Consider the following 17679-nt stretch of genomic DNA (forward strand, 5'->3'; position numbering starts at 1 on the left):
AATTAAATACAGCTGGTGATCCAAGTTGTACTTGAAGCAACAACAACAACAACAAAACTGCTTTGGAAGTGACATACATCTAAAAAAAATATCACATTTAATTATACTTTGTTCAAAAGTTTGGGGTTAGATTTTTAAAATATTTTTTGAAAGAAGTCTCTTTTGCTTACCAAGGCTGCTTTTATTTGATAAAAAATACAGTAAAATGAAAAATTTCTACAATGTAATTACAGTTTAAAATAACTTTTCTTTTTATATACATTTTAAAATGTAATATATTTCTGTAAGGCAAAGCTGAATTTTCAGCAGCCATTATTTCAGTCTTCAGTGTCACACAATCCTTCAGAAATCATTCAAATATGCAATAATATGATTTGGTACTCAAAGTCACTTCTTATTTTTATCAATGTTGTGCTGCTTAATATTATTATGGAAACCATTATGCAGTTTTGTAACATTGTAAACCTCTTTTCTGTCACTTTTGATCAACTGAATACGTCCTTGCTGAGAAGCACTACTTTTCAAATAAAAAAATAAATCTACATTTCTGAATGGTATTGTAGCTTTGATAAGTTTATAAATGTGCAAGCTAATTCAAGAGCTTCATTAGCAATTTATTGTTATTTAAATCAGGAGAGAGGAAACTTATGAAGACATGAAACACAAAATGATGAACGTGAACATAAATGACTTGAAACACAAACATGAGTCCTGTGAGATAATTTAACTAAACATTAATAACTGTATGATCAAGTGGAATTTGGACCGTTTTTCCACATTCAACAGATATTTCACATTTTTCACATTCAACAGATATCAGCGACTTGGTAACTTGATTAGGAGATGATTTTTTGGTTAATATGAGTTACTCCAGTATTTGTAAGAATTAAAATCCAATATGAGAACATGAAGAGGGTAAATTGACACACACACACACACACACACACACACACACCCCATCTGCTGAGTTCTAGATATCGATGACCCACAGCCTCGAGCCTAAATGGGTTTTTACATCTAAAATGTTTTCACGAGGGACCCAGAGTCTATCCTTCACTGCAAACTGACATATTTTATTCTAACCCTTTGTATGTTATGAATATACAGCAGCAATATTTGAACTTGAAATATTGAAACAAAACTAAAAATTTCTTAAGATACATTTAAGATTTTATGTAACATTAAGCACTAAATTATGAAGACAGTTTTATTATCTTGTCCTTAATTCTTTAGTAGCACCATTACATGGTACTGATACGGCTACATTAAAGTATAAATACTGGCCTTTAAAATAAAAGCATATTTCTCTGTTTGCTGTTTAGCCATTTAGTGGTTATTCGCACTATTTGTTCTGCAGACCAAGTCAATGTCATAAATAACAGGTGGAATGACAGAATGGCAGGCAGGGTTGATCAGGACAGGACGATGGTGTTATGAGAGCCCACGTCTCTGAGGTTCATGGCATCCATACTTACTCCCGTCTCATACACAGGGTTGTCAAATGCAGATTCTTCTGTCATGTTGTCATACGGTGGAGATGACGACCCAGGGAGCTGAAAAGTCTTGCTTTGAGCTCTGCGGAGACAAAGAAAACAACCTTATTAGTGAAGAACAAACCCCAAAACAAAGAGCAGTGTCCTTTTCCCTGCACTTGAAACTTACATTGAGATGCAGAGGAAAACGACCAGGAGGAGCATCAGCACCACCGCTACAGGAATCAGAACTGCGATGGCGATGTTGACGCCCTCCACGTCAAACTCTGAAGCAGCAGCTGTAATGTGGACATTTTATGGAACATTAAAAAAGAATAATACGATGATGAATTAGGATGTTTTGATAATACTAAAAATATTGTCACCGTTCAATCTATGTTCCTCATTGTTTCTTGACGAAGCTGAAAAAGACAAATAACAACTTCTATGAGACACCTAAATCGTCAAATAGTGCTTTAAAACTCGTACTGTAAGAAATATGCCATTTGAAAAGAAAGCAGTTCGTACCTCTGCACATAGGTGGCGCTCCGCTCCATTGAGACGGATGTCCAGGGAGGCAGTGGATAGTGGGTTCACCCTGAAGCACATAACCTGTACGGCAGGTGAAGCTCAGAGTCTCTCCTACCTGGAAGAATGCTTTCTCTGAACGTTGGATGGCCATGGAGGGGGCGCCAGGGTTACTGCAGGGTTCATATCTTTCGGCTACAGAAAACACAGATTTCAGGCTGCTGGAATGAACTGTATGTGCTGGGACGCAGTAATCCTGACGTCCATTAGATGGCAGTACAGTGTCAGGTTTAGGGTTGCATTTCTTGTAATGCTGAGAAATAGATGCACAGATGCTTCACTACTTACGGACACATTTGGGCAGTCTTTCACTCCACTTTGGGTCTGCAGTATCTCTGCTGTAGCAAGTCAGCACTCCTGGGCCAGAAAGTGAGTATCCTTTGTTGCAAATGTACTCCACGGATGATCCCACAGCAAAACGAGAGCCGGTCACCAGTGTCTGGCTGTTGTCCACTAGCCCCGGATCCTCACATGACACAACTAGGCAAATATCAGAAAAAAAACATAAAAACAACAAGAACAACACAGAAAACATTTTAAATTTTCCAACACTGAAAAAAAAAGAAAAAAAAAAAGAATTAAGATAAGTAAATAAAAAATTTTTCGAGAAACAAAACTATACTGGAACTGAAATGTTTTGCACAGAACATTTTTTATTGCATATAATAATAATAATAATAATAATAATAAATATATTAATGATGTATTAAAAATAAATAAATCTAAATATACTAAGTGTTCTACATTACACACTAAATATACTTAAAGTGTTCTACACACTAAGGTCTAAATTATATTTGAAATGTGAAATGAAGCCTGTGTGGTTAAAACATGAATAATCTTTAATAACTGTATATATATTATTAAATAAATAAAACAATAATAATGATGTGCTATAATTAAATATGAATTATAAATATAAAATTTATAAATCTATATTTTATTTTAAATGAACTAGGGTGGTTAAAACATGAATGATTTTTAATAATTGTATGTATTATTAATTAATAATAGTAACTAATTATAATTAATAATAATTTGTTACATTTATATAGTGCTTTTCTGGGTACTCAAATCGCTTTACATGAAAGCGGGGAGTCTCCTCATCCACCACCAATGTGCAGCATCCACCTGGATGATGCGACGACAGCCATATTGCACCAGAACGCCCACCACACACACCAGTGTGTTGGTGGAGGGGAGTCAGAGTGATGCAGCCAATCAGTGTATGGGGATGATTAGGAGGCCGTGATGGTCAGAGGCCAATGGGCGAATTTGACCAGGATGCCGGGGTTACACCCCTACTCTTTTTCAAAGGAACTCCTGGGATTTTTAGTGACCACAGAGAGTCAGGACCTCGGTTTAATGTCTCATCCAAAACATGGTGCTTTTGACAGTATAGTGTCCCCATCACTATACTGGGGCATTAGAACCCACGCAGACTGCAGGGTGAGCACCCCCTGCTGGCCTCACTAACACCTCTTCCAGCAGCAACCTAGTTTTCCCAGGAGGTCTCCCATCCAGGTACTGACCAGTCTCTACGCTGCTTAGCTTCAGTGGGTAACCAGTCTTGGGCTGCAGGGTGATATTAATTATATTAATATTGTATTATGTCACTAGGTCATTTAATTACTTAGAAGGCATTTGTGCAGAGGTTTAAGCTCATTACACTGTGATGCACATCAATATGTTGAGGAAATTTTAATGGGAATTAGTTCAAATACAATATTCATTTTCAAGAAGAAAATCAGTCTAATTATCAAATATCCTCAAACCAGCAATTTGCCATTGTTAAACCCACACAGGTACCTTCCAGTTAATGTTTCTGAAAACGTACTTTCCGTTTTCACAGTCAACTGACTCTGCATCTGTTATGCAGGGAGGTTATTATTTGTAGTAACCTTAATTCACCAGTAAGTGGCAGTCGACCTAGTTTTAAATCTGCGCAGTCATTATCAGCATGTTAATTAAGTTTTCTTTGTGACTTAAGTACTAATGATCTGCTGTGACCTTTAAGTGTGAGGTTAGCTCTTACTTTTCTCACAGACGGGGACGTCTCCACTCCATGTCAGATCCCACTGGCACATCAGGATCTCTGAGCCTTGCAGACGGAAGCCTGGGTAACACTGGTAGGTAATAACGGTGCCATGGGTCAGGTCAGGATGAGACGTGCTCTTCCAGCCATTAAGGATTTCTGGCAGCTCTGCGCAGGTGTCGTTACATGGCACTTCTAGTATTTGGATGGTGGAAGGAGAAAAGAGAGATTGGGTCTTGGGATTTTTCTATTTTTACCATTAAGTTTTGAATGTAAATGAGGCCGCTGTGAGAAAACAGTTGCCCATCTCAGTCTTTGCCAATGATGGGCACCGCCAAGCAGGTTGGCACCTCTACTGCTACTGCTTGTTAAGACACTGGGGGACCATCACTGCCCAAACATGATTCATTTTAGGCACTGGTTCAACAGACATGTCAACAACTGATCCTTAAATGTACTAATATTTACTCTAAACTGCTTATTGTACATACAAATAAAACAAACAAGAATGTAAAGATGATCAGCACATTCTCATAACGCCACTTACCAAAGAAATGCACTACAAAGCCATTGTTGTATCCGTAGACATTGGAGGCTGGATCAGATTGAAACTGGATGGTCACATCGGCTGTAGAGGTGTAGAGTCTAAATCGAGGAAGAAAACCGCTGTACTGGCCCAGGATGTTGGCTGTGAGGTCATCACCATCATAAAAGGTCAGCAGGTCATTCTTCCCCAGACGAAGACTAATAAAAACAACACATATGAATGCACATCATTAATATAGCTCATACATTTTTAAACCAAAAGAAGGGTAAATGAAGACAGAACATTATTATTTTTAGGTGAACTATCCCTTTAATTAAGAAGAATGGTGGCATTATAACATAAGAATCTGTCACACCCCCAGCCACATTTTTTCCCAGATGGTTTGCTGATGTCATTCTGCAATTCATCTTCATGTCCAAACCAACATGAGTAATGCAAGAGGAAAACAAATTACACAGCCTAGGCAGAATTTTACACAACAGTATCCACGCAGAAAATCAATCATGTTTTCCATTCTGTCATGCTAAATGGCAATAAAGGCCAGTGAGGGAATCATAGATGATTCCCTCATCTATCGGGAGGCTGCATTTACCTCTTCAATGGGGAAGTGACATTTCGCAAAGAAATGAGATTTATTTAGTGTAATGTTGGAAAGCAGAGAGGCAGAGCCCTCAGGGCCATCACACAGCTGTTAGCCCTTCGGGTTCTGTTGTTTGGGAAGGTCACAGATGAGCGGTGTTAATATTCACAGTCTGACAAAAGACAGGGGTACAACGAGGACTTACAGAGTCAAATACACATATACATGTCCTGATGATCTGCTGGGAGGGATTGAGATGTTATTTTTCTTCTTCTTCCACCAAACAGGCTCATTGTTAGAGACATGTCTTTTAGGCCTGTGTGTGTGTGTGTGTGTGTGTTTTGGAGAGTAAGTTTGGAAGATAGTGTTGTTCAGAAGCCAGTAAAGCTGAGCTAATGATGCATGTTGGGACACAGAGGCTCTGGGTGCAGAGATAATGTCACACTCAGCCTCAGGAAGATTCGATGACTGGTGGACCATTGGCTTCTAAAAAAGAGCAGAATGTCAGAGGAATAAAAAAAAAGGACTTTTAATTTTACTTTATTTCTTCTTCTTTATAGTAATAATAATAATAAATAAATAAAATAGGCTGGTTTTAAAATGCCACATTTTCTTTTTGCATAAACGTTTTGTCTGACAAAATCTCTTGAGATTATGCCAAGCCTACCAATCACAGATAAACTTCCTTACTCCACACATTACATCCTAAAAACATACAGGTGCATCTCAAAAATTATAATATGGTGAAAAAGTTCATTTTTTGTTGTAACTTATTTCAAAAAGTGAAACTTTCATATATTTTAGATCCATTACATGTAAAGTAAAACATTTCAAAAGTTTTTGTTTTCATTTTGATGATAGATTAGATTAGAGTTTACAGCTCATGAAAGTCAAAAATCAGTATTTCAAAATATTAGAATATTTACATTTGAGTTTCAATAAATGACCATCCCTACAGTATAAATTCCAGGTATCTCTTGTTTTGATACTAATTTTGTTCTAATGGGGAAGACTGCTAACTTGGCAATGGTCCAGAAGACGAACATTGACACCCTCCACAAAGAGGGTAAATCACAGAAGGTCATTACTGAAAGGAGTGGCTGTTCACAGAGTGCTGTATCAAAGCATATTAAATTCAAAGAAGGAAGAAATTGGGTAGGAAAAGGTGCACAAGCAACAGGGATGACCACAAGATTGAGAATGCGGTCAAGCAAAGCTGATTCAAACACTTGGGAGAGTTTCACAAGGAGTGGACTGAAGCTGGAGTCAGTGCATCAAGAGTCACTAAGCTCAGACGTCTTCAGGAAAAGGGCTACCAAGCCACTTCTGAACCAGAGACAACATCAGAAGTATCTTACCTGGGCTAAAGAGAAAAAGAACTGGACTGTTGCTCAGTGGTCCAAACTCCTCTTTTCAGATAAAAGTAAATTTTGCATTTCATTTGGAAATCAAGGTCTGGAGTCTGGAGGAAGAGTGGAGAAGCACAGAATCCAAGCTGCTTGAAGTCCAGTTTGAAGTTTCCACAGTCAGTGACGATTTGGGTGCCGGGACGTTTGCTGGTGTTGGTTCATTGGGTTTTATCAAGTCTAAAGTCAATGCAGCCGTCTACCAGGAGATTTTGGAGCACTTTATGCTTCCATCTGCTGACAATCTTTATGGAGATGCTGATTTCCTTTTCCAGCAGGACTTTAGCACCTGCCCACAGTGCCAAAACCACTTCCAAGTGGTTTGTTGACCATGATATTACTGTGCTTGATTGGCCAACCAACATGCCTGACCTGAACCCCATATGGAATCTATGATATATTTTCAAGAGAAAGATGAGAAACAGTCGATCCAACAATGCAGACGAGCTGAAGGCTCAATAGTTCCTCAGCAGAGCCACAGGCTGATCGCTTCCATGCCATTCCTCACTGATGCTGGAGTTTGTGCTAAAGGAGCCCGGACAAAGCATTGAGTGCATAAATTAACATACTTGAACTTGATCTTAATCATAAATGAACTTGAACTTTTCTGTTTTGCAAATCCTTTTTTTGATTGATCTTAGGAAATATTCTAATATTTTGAGATACTGGATTTTGACTTTACAGTTTAACAAGTTACAAGAAAAAAATTACTTTTTCACGATATTCTAATTTGAGATGCACCTGTACCATCCCATCCCAAATCTACAAATACTGTGCCAAAACCCATCAAAGTCCATAAACTAATTCATAAATTATTCAAATTTTCACTTATACCACCACAAACACATTAGTAACTCCATAAAACCCATCCATATAACTGTAAACCTACATACAGTATAACACCTAAAATTAATCAGTACCACACTAATACCCCCTCATACCCCACAAAATCTCCCAATTACACTACAAAACCCATCTATATCACTCCTACCTATACTACCCAAAACCAATTCATACCACTCTAATACTGCCTCAACCCCCCCCCCAAAAAACACTTCACAAACCCCACCTATATCAATTCAAACCTACCTATACTACTCCAAATCAATTTATACCACTTACATCTCCACTCATACCACCACAAAACCTATCAATAACTCCATAAATCCCATCCCTTCCATCTAAAAACAACTCATACCACCCAATAATTCCACAAAACCCATCCATATTACTCAAACCTACTTATACCTTCCAAACCAATTCATACCATCCTAATCCCCTCTTATTCCACCAAAGCATCTGCCAATAACATCACAAAACCCAACCATATCAATTTAAACTTACCTATACCTTGCAAATACCAACCCATACCCTCCTATTACCAACCCACACAAGTCCAAACTCACCAATAACGCCCCAAAACTATTTGTAATTTTCTGTTTAAATCTCTATCAAATATTATTTGTCATGATGTTTCTCTCAGATCTTTTGTACTTATGAAAGAAGTCACAATCAAACCTCAATACAATAGAGTGCACATCTCATTATGGGTCACTGAGATATCGAAGAAGCTCTATTGCCTTGAAGTAACATGTGCAGGTGTGACCCCTATCCAGGTGTTCAGCCTGGCACCTGAATGTGGGCCCATTAGTGCTGAGTGATAATGAGTCCATGGGTGGCCTCCATGTCTGTGCTAAATCAATTAATCAGCTGTCATTACACACACTGTTCCTCTGTAATTGGAAGGTGGTGAACTGTACCGAATACTAATAGAGAAGTGAAAGCATTCTCATTAGAGGAGAAAAGCAACACACACACTTAGCCACACAAAGACAGTCCTAAAATATAACCATCTATCCTTTTTGTCCACACACATACACAGAGGTTCAGATACTCACACCTGGACATCCAGCATAAATCTCCTGTCCTCCTCCACATGTAGACCCCAGATACAATCCTGGCCTTTGTCATATGCTTCAGGCCAGTTTGGAGAAAGCACCACTCCTGCTGAATCTGTTATTTCTCCACTGCACACCGCTGTAAAACAAACAAATGGTTTAGTTCGGTTCAAGTCTTCCTGGGAAGTTTGTATTACTGATTTGGGAAGTCCTAATTAGGTCGTTATGTGCTTTTAAATCACTTCAGAGGGAGCAATATAACAATGTAAATTGATTTTTTAACTCTACATCTTTAAAATTATGAATAAAAACTATGAATTGGGTGTGTTTTTGCCTTTTATGTTTTTATTCAATGTGTAGTTGCTATAAATTGCAAAAAAAAGCTGACTTTCATCATAAGGACAAAAAAAATAAAAATGCTGCGATATTCTTCAAAATGTCCTAAAAATAGTCAAAAAGATTTGGAAAGACATGAGGGTGAGTAAATCAATGTTCATTTTTGGGTGAATTTACGAACAGAAAGGGATTATTTGGATTTCATATTGACTTCAAATGGCATGGAAAAACAAATATTAAATCAGACAAAAATGACCCAAAAATTAAGTAAAGATTAGACTATAAATCAATCAGCATGCTGACAGAGACATCACACACACACAATCACCTCTGCAGGCTGGTTCGGTCTCATTCCATTGTGGATTTTCATCATTTACGCACTCTAAAATAACAGCACCCTGCTCCAGTGTATAACCAGGCTCACAGGTGAACTCCACCACAGAACCAACTCCAAATGCAGGATCACTTGTGGAGAAATTTCCATACTTCACAAACGGCTCATAACAGCTGCCCTGAGCAAATGCTGTAGAAAAATTTAAATTTACACAATATAATAAACACAACAAAAAAACAGTGCTCATTATTTATGTTTTTCTCAAAAACAGAAAAAAGGTATTTTTACATTTAGATTTATGCACTTGGCAGATACTTTAATCCAAAGCGACTTACACTGCAGTCAAGCCACTCATTATATCAGTTCATGCATTCTCTAGCAATCTAGTATTTATAGGGTTGTTTCAGTAGGATGTTGTTTGTCAGTAGTCTTTGGTCATGGTGAACCTGTAATTCTATAAATATACCCAGTAATCTTTTGTCTCTAGGTAACATCTGTTCTATCTGGCCCTCTCTGTTCTTCTTCAGCCGCTGTAACTAATTTGTTCAGGCCTTATAGAGACCAGAACTAATGAGAGGCAGAAGTGAACAAGCTCTTTTGTAAAATTACTGGAAGACAAGAATAACTCATGTTCAGGAAATACAGGAAATATGTACCTTCATATCGGATGGCAGCACCAGTGCATGTGTCCGTCTCGTCACTGGTGAATTCCACAAACAGATGCCTGCTGGTGCTGGTGACCCCCTCAGTGGGCAGATACTCGACTGCATACGAGTCATACAGTGGCGGAGAGTCAATGTTACTCCCATCCTTTATGAGGAGCCTGAAAACAAACAAAAGGATGTCAGCATCGCTAAAGAGTAATTGTGTGAACAGATCAAGATTATTTGAGCAAAAATTTAAATATATTTTAAAATGTAATTTATCCCTGTGAAGGGAAAGCTGAATTATCAGCAGTCTTCATGATCCTTCAGAAATAATTCCAATATGCTGATTTGGTGCTCAAGAAACGTTTCTTATTATTATCAATTTTGGGAAATATTTTGGAGAATATTAAATAAAAAATACTTCAAGTAAAAAAAATAAAAACAAAGCACATGCCTGTCATCATCCTCAGCCAGTGCTACTTTCTCAAAGTGAACATGGAGCCGATGGCCCTCAGGGGCCTCCAGTACCCAGTGACATGTCAGATTGTTGCTGTAATTTCCTGGAAACCCCGGAGAGACGATACGACCCTGAGTGGCATTTTTCATCATCCCCCCACAAGAAACTAGGCATGAAAGACAAAAAGCAAGAAACTGCTGTGAATTTGCTGCAGTCAGTTCCCTTTATTTTCATTATCCATGGCACAGATTTCCAACAAACTGCCAAAAATGGGTCCATTTAAATGCAACTAAATCACAAGTCATAATTTTTTATCTGTAGCAATGTCAAGACAGTACATACAGGCGTAGTTTGTTTTAGGTTGTCCTCTCATACCTTGACACCTAGGCTCTCTGCCACTCCAGTAGGGTGTGGTAGCATTTCGGCAAGTGAGAGAGGAGGGGCCCTGGAGCTGATAGCCAATCAGACAGGAGAAATAGGCCACGCCCCCCACCTGAAGACCAGTGGCTGATACTTCACCATTTTCAGGGGCCAGCGGGGACGCACAACTCAGAGCAAAGGCTGAAGAGAGAAACAGAAATTTATGGTATATGACTCTATGTAAAATTCATCTGAAAATTGTTTGGTGATGCTTGTGGCATTGAAATTAGACACTTACAGTATGCTATAAGGCAGCCATTAAATACTGCAAAAAATTATATGCTACTAGTTTTCCATCACAAATAACATTTAAAATCAAGATACATTTTCTATGAAGTAAAATGACTATTAGAGCTATTAGATATTATGTCTTGTCTATCAAAAGAATCTATCAAAATTAAGCAACTTAAAACTTCAGAATTTTTTTTTTTTTCTGAAAACAAGACTTAATATAATTTCCCTTCTCAAGTAAATGTGTGTTGATATTAGAATTTAGATATTTCAAATGGAAAACAAGACAAAAATACTTAAAATTACAGCAACAGGGATTGTAGGTGGGGGGAGTGAATGTACAGCGCTCTCTCCACCCTCAATACCACGACTGAGGTGCCCTTGAGCAAGGCACCGAACCCACAACTGCTCCCCGGGCGCTGCAGCATGGCTGCCCACTGCTCCGGGTGTGTGTTCACGGTGTGTGTGTGTGTGTGTGTGCATTTGTTCACTACTCACTGCTGTGTGTGTGCACTTGGATGGGTTAAACGCAGAGCACCAATTTCGAGTATGGGTCACCATACTTGACAATACGTCACGACTTTACTTTACTAAAAAGCATTTTTTTGTTTAAGTGTAGTTGAAAGTGGCGGAATTTGTTTGTTAGAAATAGGCAGACACTGAAAACAAGTTCTGTAACCTTTGACCTCTAATTCAGCAATTACATTTTCATGAGGCACATATTATCACTATTTGCGCTCCCTGGGAACTGAACCTTTGTTCTTAGCGCTGCTAGTGCAACTGAGCCACAGAAACAGAGCTGAGCAAAAAGACCAAAAGCAGATGTTTGAATCTGACCCAGGCTCCCTTATCTGTCACTAAACCGATCAGGTGCTGGTTAAATGTGAGGAAGCAACATTTAATGTCCAGCTGATCTCACCAGCTGTGAAATAACTGGCCCTCTTTTCTCTGTTTCCATGGTGATTAATGTTCCATAATGCCCAGTTGTTTAGTTATTACTAATAATGACTCAGTTCAAGCTCAGCAGAGCAGATTCACTTCTTGGGGGTTACGGCCAACAGATGCCAGGGTTTTGTGTAACACTAATCCAATCCGTCTATCAGCAGAAAAAGAGCCACTGACAGACATTTCCATATAATGGAAAGGGAATTAAAATGGCAGAACAAAAATGTTTCAGGGTCAGCTGACAGAGTCTAAAAAAAGAAACTTAATGCATCATGATTAAAATAAGTGGAGAAGTAATCAAACAATAATCTGTGGAAGCAAGTGGAAGAAAAGTCTGAAGAGATCTTAAATGCTACATTGTTATATGGTTGCTTAAACAAATAAAATGACACATTTTTGTCATTTTTAATTTAATTAATATAAGCATGAAATAATATATAAACATCAAATAATAACTATAATAATTTGCATAAAAATAGGGGTGTCTGGACTGAATTTTTTTTTTTTTTTTTTTTTTTTTAAATATTCCAGCACTATTTTCAAGGAAAACTGGACTGATAGTAAATAAAACGTATGCTTTTGCTTTGAAATTCTGCATTCTAACATGGTGCAACCATTAATCGTTTAATTCAGCTAGATGTTATGAGTAAAATACTAGCCGAAGAGCATCATATCATGGGAAGGTCATCATATGCCGAATGGTTCATTAATTTGACTGCTTTTGTGAGTGTATCAGTGCTCTTCATGGCCTCTGAGCGGCATCTCTCTGCCTTAATAGCATTTATTGAGCCCTTGACCATTTGAACAGAGCATTTAACCCCAGTGCATAAATATCAATAGAGCACAGAGATGCATTATAGCTCTCTCTTATTTAATCTCTCTCTGGGACAAACGCTATTGATCTCTGTTTAGCAGCAGGAGCGGCGTTTACGTGTGCTTCAATTGCATTTAAACTCAACAGGCTTTTGGCCAGCAACTTCAACTCTGGTGTCTGCCAAACCCAGAGGATGCTGGAATTTTGAAGGATGACTTAAAGGAACACTCCACTTTTTTTGGAAATAGGCTCATTTTCCAACATCCCTAGAGTAATACAGATGTGTTTTACCATTTTTGAATCCATTCAGCCGATCGCGGGGTCTGGCGGTCCCAAAATTAGCATAGCTTAGCATAAATCATTGAATCTGATTAGACCATTAGCATCTCATTATAAAATGACTAAAGAGTTTCGATATTTTTCCTATTTAAAACTTGACTCTTCTGTAGTTGCATCGTGTACTAAGACTGGCGGAAAATGAAAAGTTGTGATTTTCTAGGCTGATATGGCTAGGAACTATGCTCTCATTCCGGCGTAATAATCAAGGAATTTTGCTGCCGTACCATGGGTGCAGCAGGCGCAATGATATTACGCAGCGCCTGAAAGAAGTCCCCATCTAGGTAACTTCCAAAGTGACCGGCACTATGTTTGTGTAGTTGCTGAGTTACAGCCTGTGAGTTTAGTGGCTGGATTTACCTGTGTGCGATTAGCCATGGTTATGTGCGTTGTAAAGGGCTGTAATAGTAAGTCGAAGGTGTATTCCACCGTCATGTTTCATAGAATTCCAACGAAAAACAAGCAACAAAAGAATCAATGGCTAGCTGCTCTGAACATAGATTTGAAAACACCGGTAGAATCAATCAAGAAATAGCGTGTTTGCTCCGATCATTTTGGACCAGATGACTATTTGGAAAACATGGAAAGTGTTACCCATACTATGGTACGGCATCTAAAGAATACGGCTATCCCAACAATCTTCAGAGTACAGACAGGACCAAGTGGATCATCACCCATGGCTGTAAGTGTAACATTATTATCACTTTTGACCACATTGAAAAAGCACTGCTGTTGTCATTAGCTGCCTGTGTAATGCTATCAGATAGGGCTGTGCAATTAATCGAATCCGATTAATTGCACAGCCCTACTATCAGATTTGCTCGACCATTTGTCTTATACAGTATATATTAGTTCTGTTGTACAGTTCTAGAGAGGTAGTGCATAGTTTGATTAAAAGAAACGTGTGTAATTGTCAGTATTGCCTATCGGAATTTTCTGTGGTACAAAATACAGCCCTATCACCAAAACTGATCCGATTTTTTTTTTCAGAGTAACAAATTAGCACTGCTCAAGACTGTAGGCCTACTATGCTATATTGATTTACTGTAGAAGGGGGGAGTGGCATTTGAATCATTGAAAGTGCTCTGTCCGTGGTTTCACAATCAGCTTTACAAGCAGCCTTTTGCCAAAATGTATGTAAAAGTTCGTCTTCTGTGTATTCAGGTTCAAACAGATATGGTTCAGGTTCTGTACCAAAGGAAATGTTTTCTAAATCGTCTCTTACTAATGTCTCCATGGTTGCAAGGCAAGCTCCCTGTGCAAACAGGTGGTCACGTTATACTATTAGCAGGCGCTGCGCTGCTGCACCCATGGTACGGCAGCAAAATTCCTTGATTATTACGCCGGAATGACAGTATAGTTCCTAGACATATCAGCCTAGAAAATCACAACTTTGCATTTTCCGCCAGTCTTAGTACACGATGCAACTACAGAAGAGTCGAGTTTTAAATACAAAAAATATCGAAACTCTTTAGTCATTTTATAATGAGATGCTAATGGTCTAATCGGATTCAATGATTTATGCTAAGCTATGCTAATTTTGGGACCGCCAGACCCCGCGATCGGCTGAATGGATTCAAAAACGGTAAAACACATCTGTATTACTCTAGGGATGTTGGAAAATGAGCCTATTTCCAAAAAAGTGGAGTGTTCCTTTAATGAGAGCATCAAAATGTAGAAAATGATTTGATCTTATATATCTAGTCTTATTTATATATACTGTATATAAGGATGAGTTAATGTATCAAAATTTAGAAAATGATTTGATCATACACACAAATTGCCATGACACCACTTCCACCATGCTTTACAGATGAGACTGTATGCTTGGGATCATTGCAGTTCCCTTTTTTGCTCCACATTTTTGCTTTCCCATCACTTTCCCATCGGGTGGTGCAGTGACAACAATCTCTCTCTGAATGTGGAGAAGACGAAGGAGATTGTTGTTGATTTCAGGAGAGTGCACACTCAGCATGCTCCTCTGACCATCGACTGTGGAGAGAGTGAGCAGCACCAAGTTCCTGGGTGTGCACATCACAGAGGACCTCTCTTGGACTAACAACACTGCGGCACTGGCCAAGAAAGCACAGCAGCATCTCTACTTCCTTCGCAAATTGAGAAGAGCCAGAACCCCGGCCCCCATCATGTGCACCTTCTACAGAGGCACCATTGAGAGCATCCTAACTAGCTGCACTGTGTGGTATGGCGCTTGCAACGCATCCTGCCGCAAGTCACTTCAACGCATAGTGAGAGCAGCTGAGAAGATTGTTGGTGTCTTGCTCCCCTCCCTCCAGGACATTTACAGCACCCGTCTCACCCGCAAAGCCCTCTGCATTGCAGGTGATCCCACACAGCTTCTTCAGTCTGCTGCCATCAGGGAGGAGACTGCGGAGTCTCCAGGCCAGGACCAGCAGACTGAAGGACAGCTTCTTCCATCAGGCTGTCAGGAAGCTGAACTCCCTCCCGACCTTGCCCCCCCCCCCTCCCCTCTATTACCCCACGCACCACTGAACTCTGACCCTCCGACCTCCCCATACCCCCCACATCCCCAGGACCTTCCACCCCCCACCCACTTACAAACTGTGACCCGCACCAGTCACTTGTGCAGCATTGGACTGATCACTCATCCAGCATTGACTGCAAACTACCTCTTCTGACAGTATGATTAAAGACTGCTCTCTGAACTCTTATCACTTTAACAGACTGATAAGCTCTTTTTGCACTACACTCATTATACATATATATATATATATATATATATACACACAGTTTTGTTTATTTAACTGGTTTGCACTCTATCTGCCATGTGCCTTATGCCACTTTATCTATCTCTTTTTTTTCTACAATGTCCTCATTTGTATATTGTATTTATCTGTATTTTTACGTCTACTGTCAGTGTTTAATGTTAACGGTATGCACCAAGGGTCTGAGAGTTACACAATTTCAATTCTCTGTGCTGTACATGTGGCAGAATTGACAAAGCAGACTTTGACTTGAATTTGATAAAGGTTCATCTTTGTCTCATCGGTCCATAAACACAGTTCCAAAACTGTTCTGGCTCACCTTTCTGCTTTTTTGCAAACTCTAATCTTGCCTTTCTATTTTTGGTGCTGGTCAGAGGTCTTGCTGTGTAGCATCTGTAATTCTGTGTCAAAGTCTCCTGAGGACAGTAGATTGTCAGAGCATCACCCCAGCTTTCTGGAAGTTGTTGGTGATTTTACAGACACGTCTTTTAGGATTCATTTTCACAGCTTTTATGATTTGTCTGTCATCAACTACGGTTGTTTTCTCAGCTGATCAGGTCGTTGTTGGTTGCTGGTGGTTTCCAAACTCTTGATTTCTCCATGCCCTTTGTTTTTGCTAGAACTCTAACTGACTTCCTCTTTTCTTTTAGCATCCAAATTGTTTACTTTTCTCTCAAAGTCAGCTGCCTCATCTTCATCCTGGTTTGTGTGTGTCATCATCGAATGCAAGATTCAGAATGCAGAAGTAATGGATATAACCGATAGGACACATTCCCTGCTTTTAATATCTGAAGAATTAATGCAACAGGACACAGCTGATCACTTAGAAAGACCTGTGAGGCAACTGTTCCAATACTTATGCTCTCATCAGATAGGGGGATGAAACTCTAATGGTGCGTTGCGTTCACACCAGACGTGAATGAAGGGTTAAGCGCGAGTGATTTACATGTTAAGATTCGCGCGAATGAGGCGGCGTGAACTGAGCGTTTCGGGCGTTGACGCGCGTAACGCGTGATTCGCGCGAATCGCGCAAATTGAAAAATCAGAATTTTGGCGGATATTCGCGCCGCGTTAACCAATCAGGAGCTTACTCTAGTAGTGACGTGATTACGAGCTGAGGCAGAAATCTGAAACAACAATAGAGGACAACGTCATCGTCCTGTATGTGGACACCCGGAGCTGTTATATCCTATTGCAAATACACTCACAGTAGTATAGTAAAAAAATAGTTATTTATGTGTCAGTCATTTCGCAACGAGACTGGAGCCGCCTGGCAGAAGCCCCTTCCTGATCTTCTGATGGCTACTTCCAGCAGGATAATGCACCATGTCATAAAGCTCAAATCATCTCAGACTGGTTTCTTGAACATGACAATGAGTTCACTTTACTCAAATGGCCTCCACAGTCACCAGATCTCAATCCAATAGAGCACCTTTGGGATGTGGTTGAACGGGAGATTCGCATCATGGATGTGTAGCCGACAAATCTGCAGCAACTGCGTGACTGCAGCAACTGCTATCATGTCAATATGGACCAAAATCTCTGAGGAATGTTTCCAACACCTTGTTGAATCTATGCCAAGAAGAATTAAGGCAGTTCTGAAGGCAAAAGGGGGTCAAACCCGGTACTAGCAAGGTGCACTTAATAAAGTGGCCGGTGAGTGTGTGTGTGTGTATGTATGTATGTGTGTGTATGTATATATAGGATACACACACACACACAATTAAATGCTGTACTTTTGAACTTTTTATTCAAAGATTCCTGAAAAATTATGTTTCCACAAAAATATTAAGCAGCACAACTTTTACTTATGAAAGTAGGCTAATAAGTTAAATTTCTTGAGCACAAAATAAACATATTGGAATGATTTTTGAAGGATCATGTGACAC

At 39.3% G+C, this 17679-nt stretch overlaps 1 protein-coding gene across 2 annotated transcripts in view; it reads right to left on the bottom strand.

Annotated features, from left to right (window-relative positions):
- Positions 1-17679, bottom strand: part of LOC306864197 (seizure protein 6-like) — a 47335-nt gene that overhangs the window by 1215 nt on the left and 28441 nt on the right. Inside the window, exons 5-16 of one of the 2 annotated variants that reach the window (XM_079408003.1) lie at positions 10676-10861; positions 10298-10466; positions 9853-10019; positions 9191-9385; positions 8527-8665; positions 4643-4839; positions 4096-4290; positions 2349-2540; positions 2001-2195; positions 1859-1894; positions 1663-1771; positions 1476-1575 (exon numbers count right to left, since the gene is read on the bottom strand). In XM_079408003.1, coding sequence (XP_079264129.1) covers positions 1476-1575; positions 1663-1771; positions 1859-1894; positions 2001-2195; positions 2349-2540; positions 4096-4290; positions 4643-4839; positions 8527-8665; positions 9191-9385; positions 9853-10019; positions 10298-10466; positions 10676-10861 — 1880 coding nt within the window. Of the gene's footprint in view, positions 1-148; positions 1576-1662; positions 1772-1858; positions 1895-2000; positions 2196-2348; positions 2541-4095; positions 4291-4642; positions 4840-8526; positions 8666-9190; positions 9386-9852; positions 10020-10297; positions 10467-10675; positions 10862-17679 lie in introns of those variants that run through there. The other variant, XM_079408002.1, reaches the window with a different exon arrangement.

Source organism: Barbus barbus (genome assembly GCF_936440315.1).
Source record: "Barbus barbus genome assembly, chromosome: 45".
Classification (NCBI taxonomy): Eukaryota; Metazoa; Chordata; class Actinopteri; order Cypriniformes; family Cyprinidae; genus Barbus; species Barbus barbus.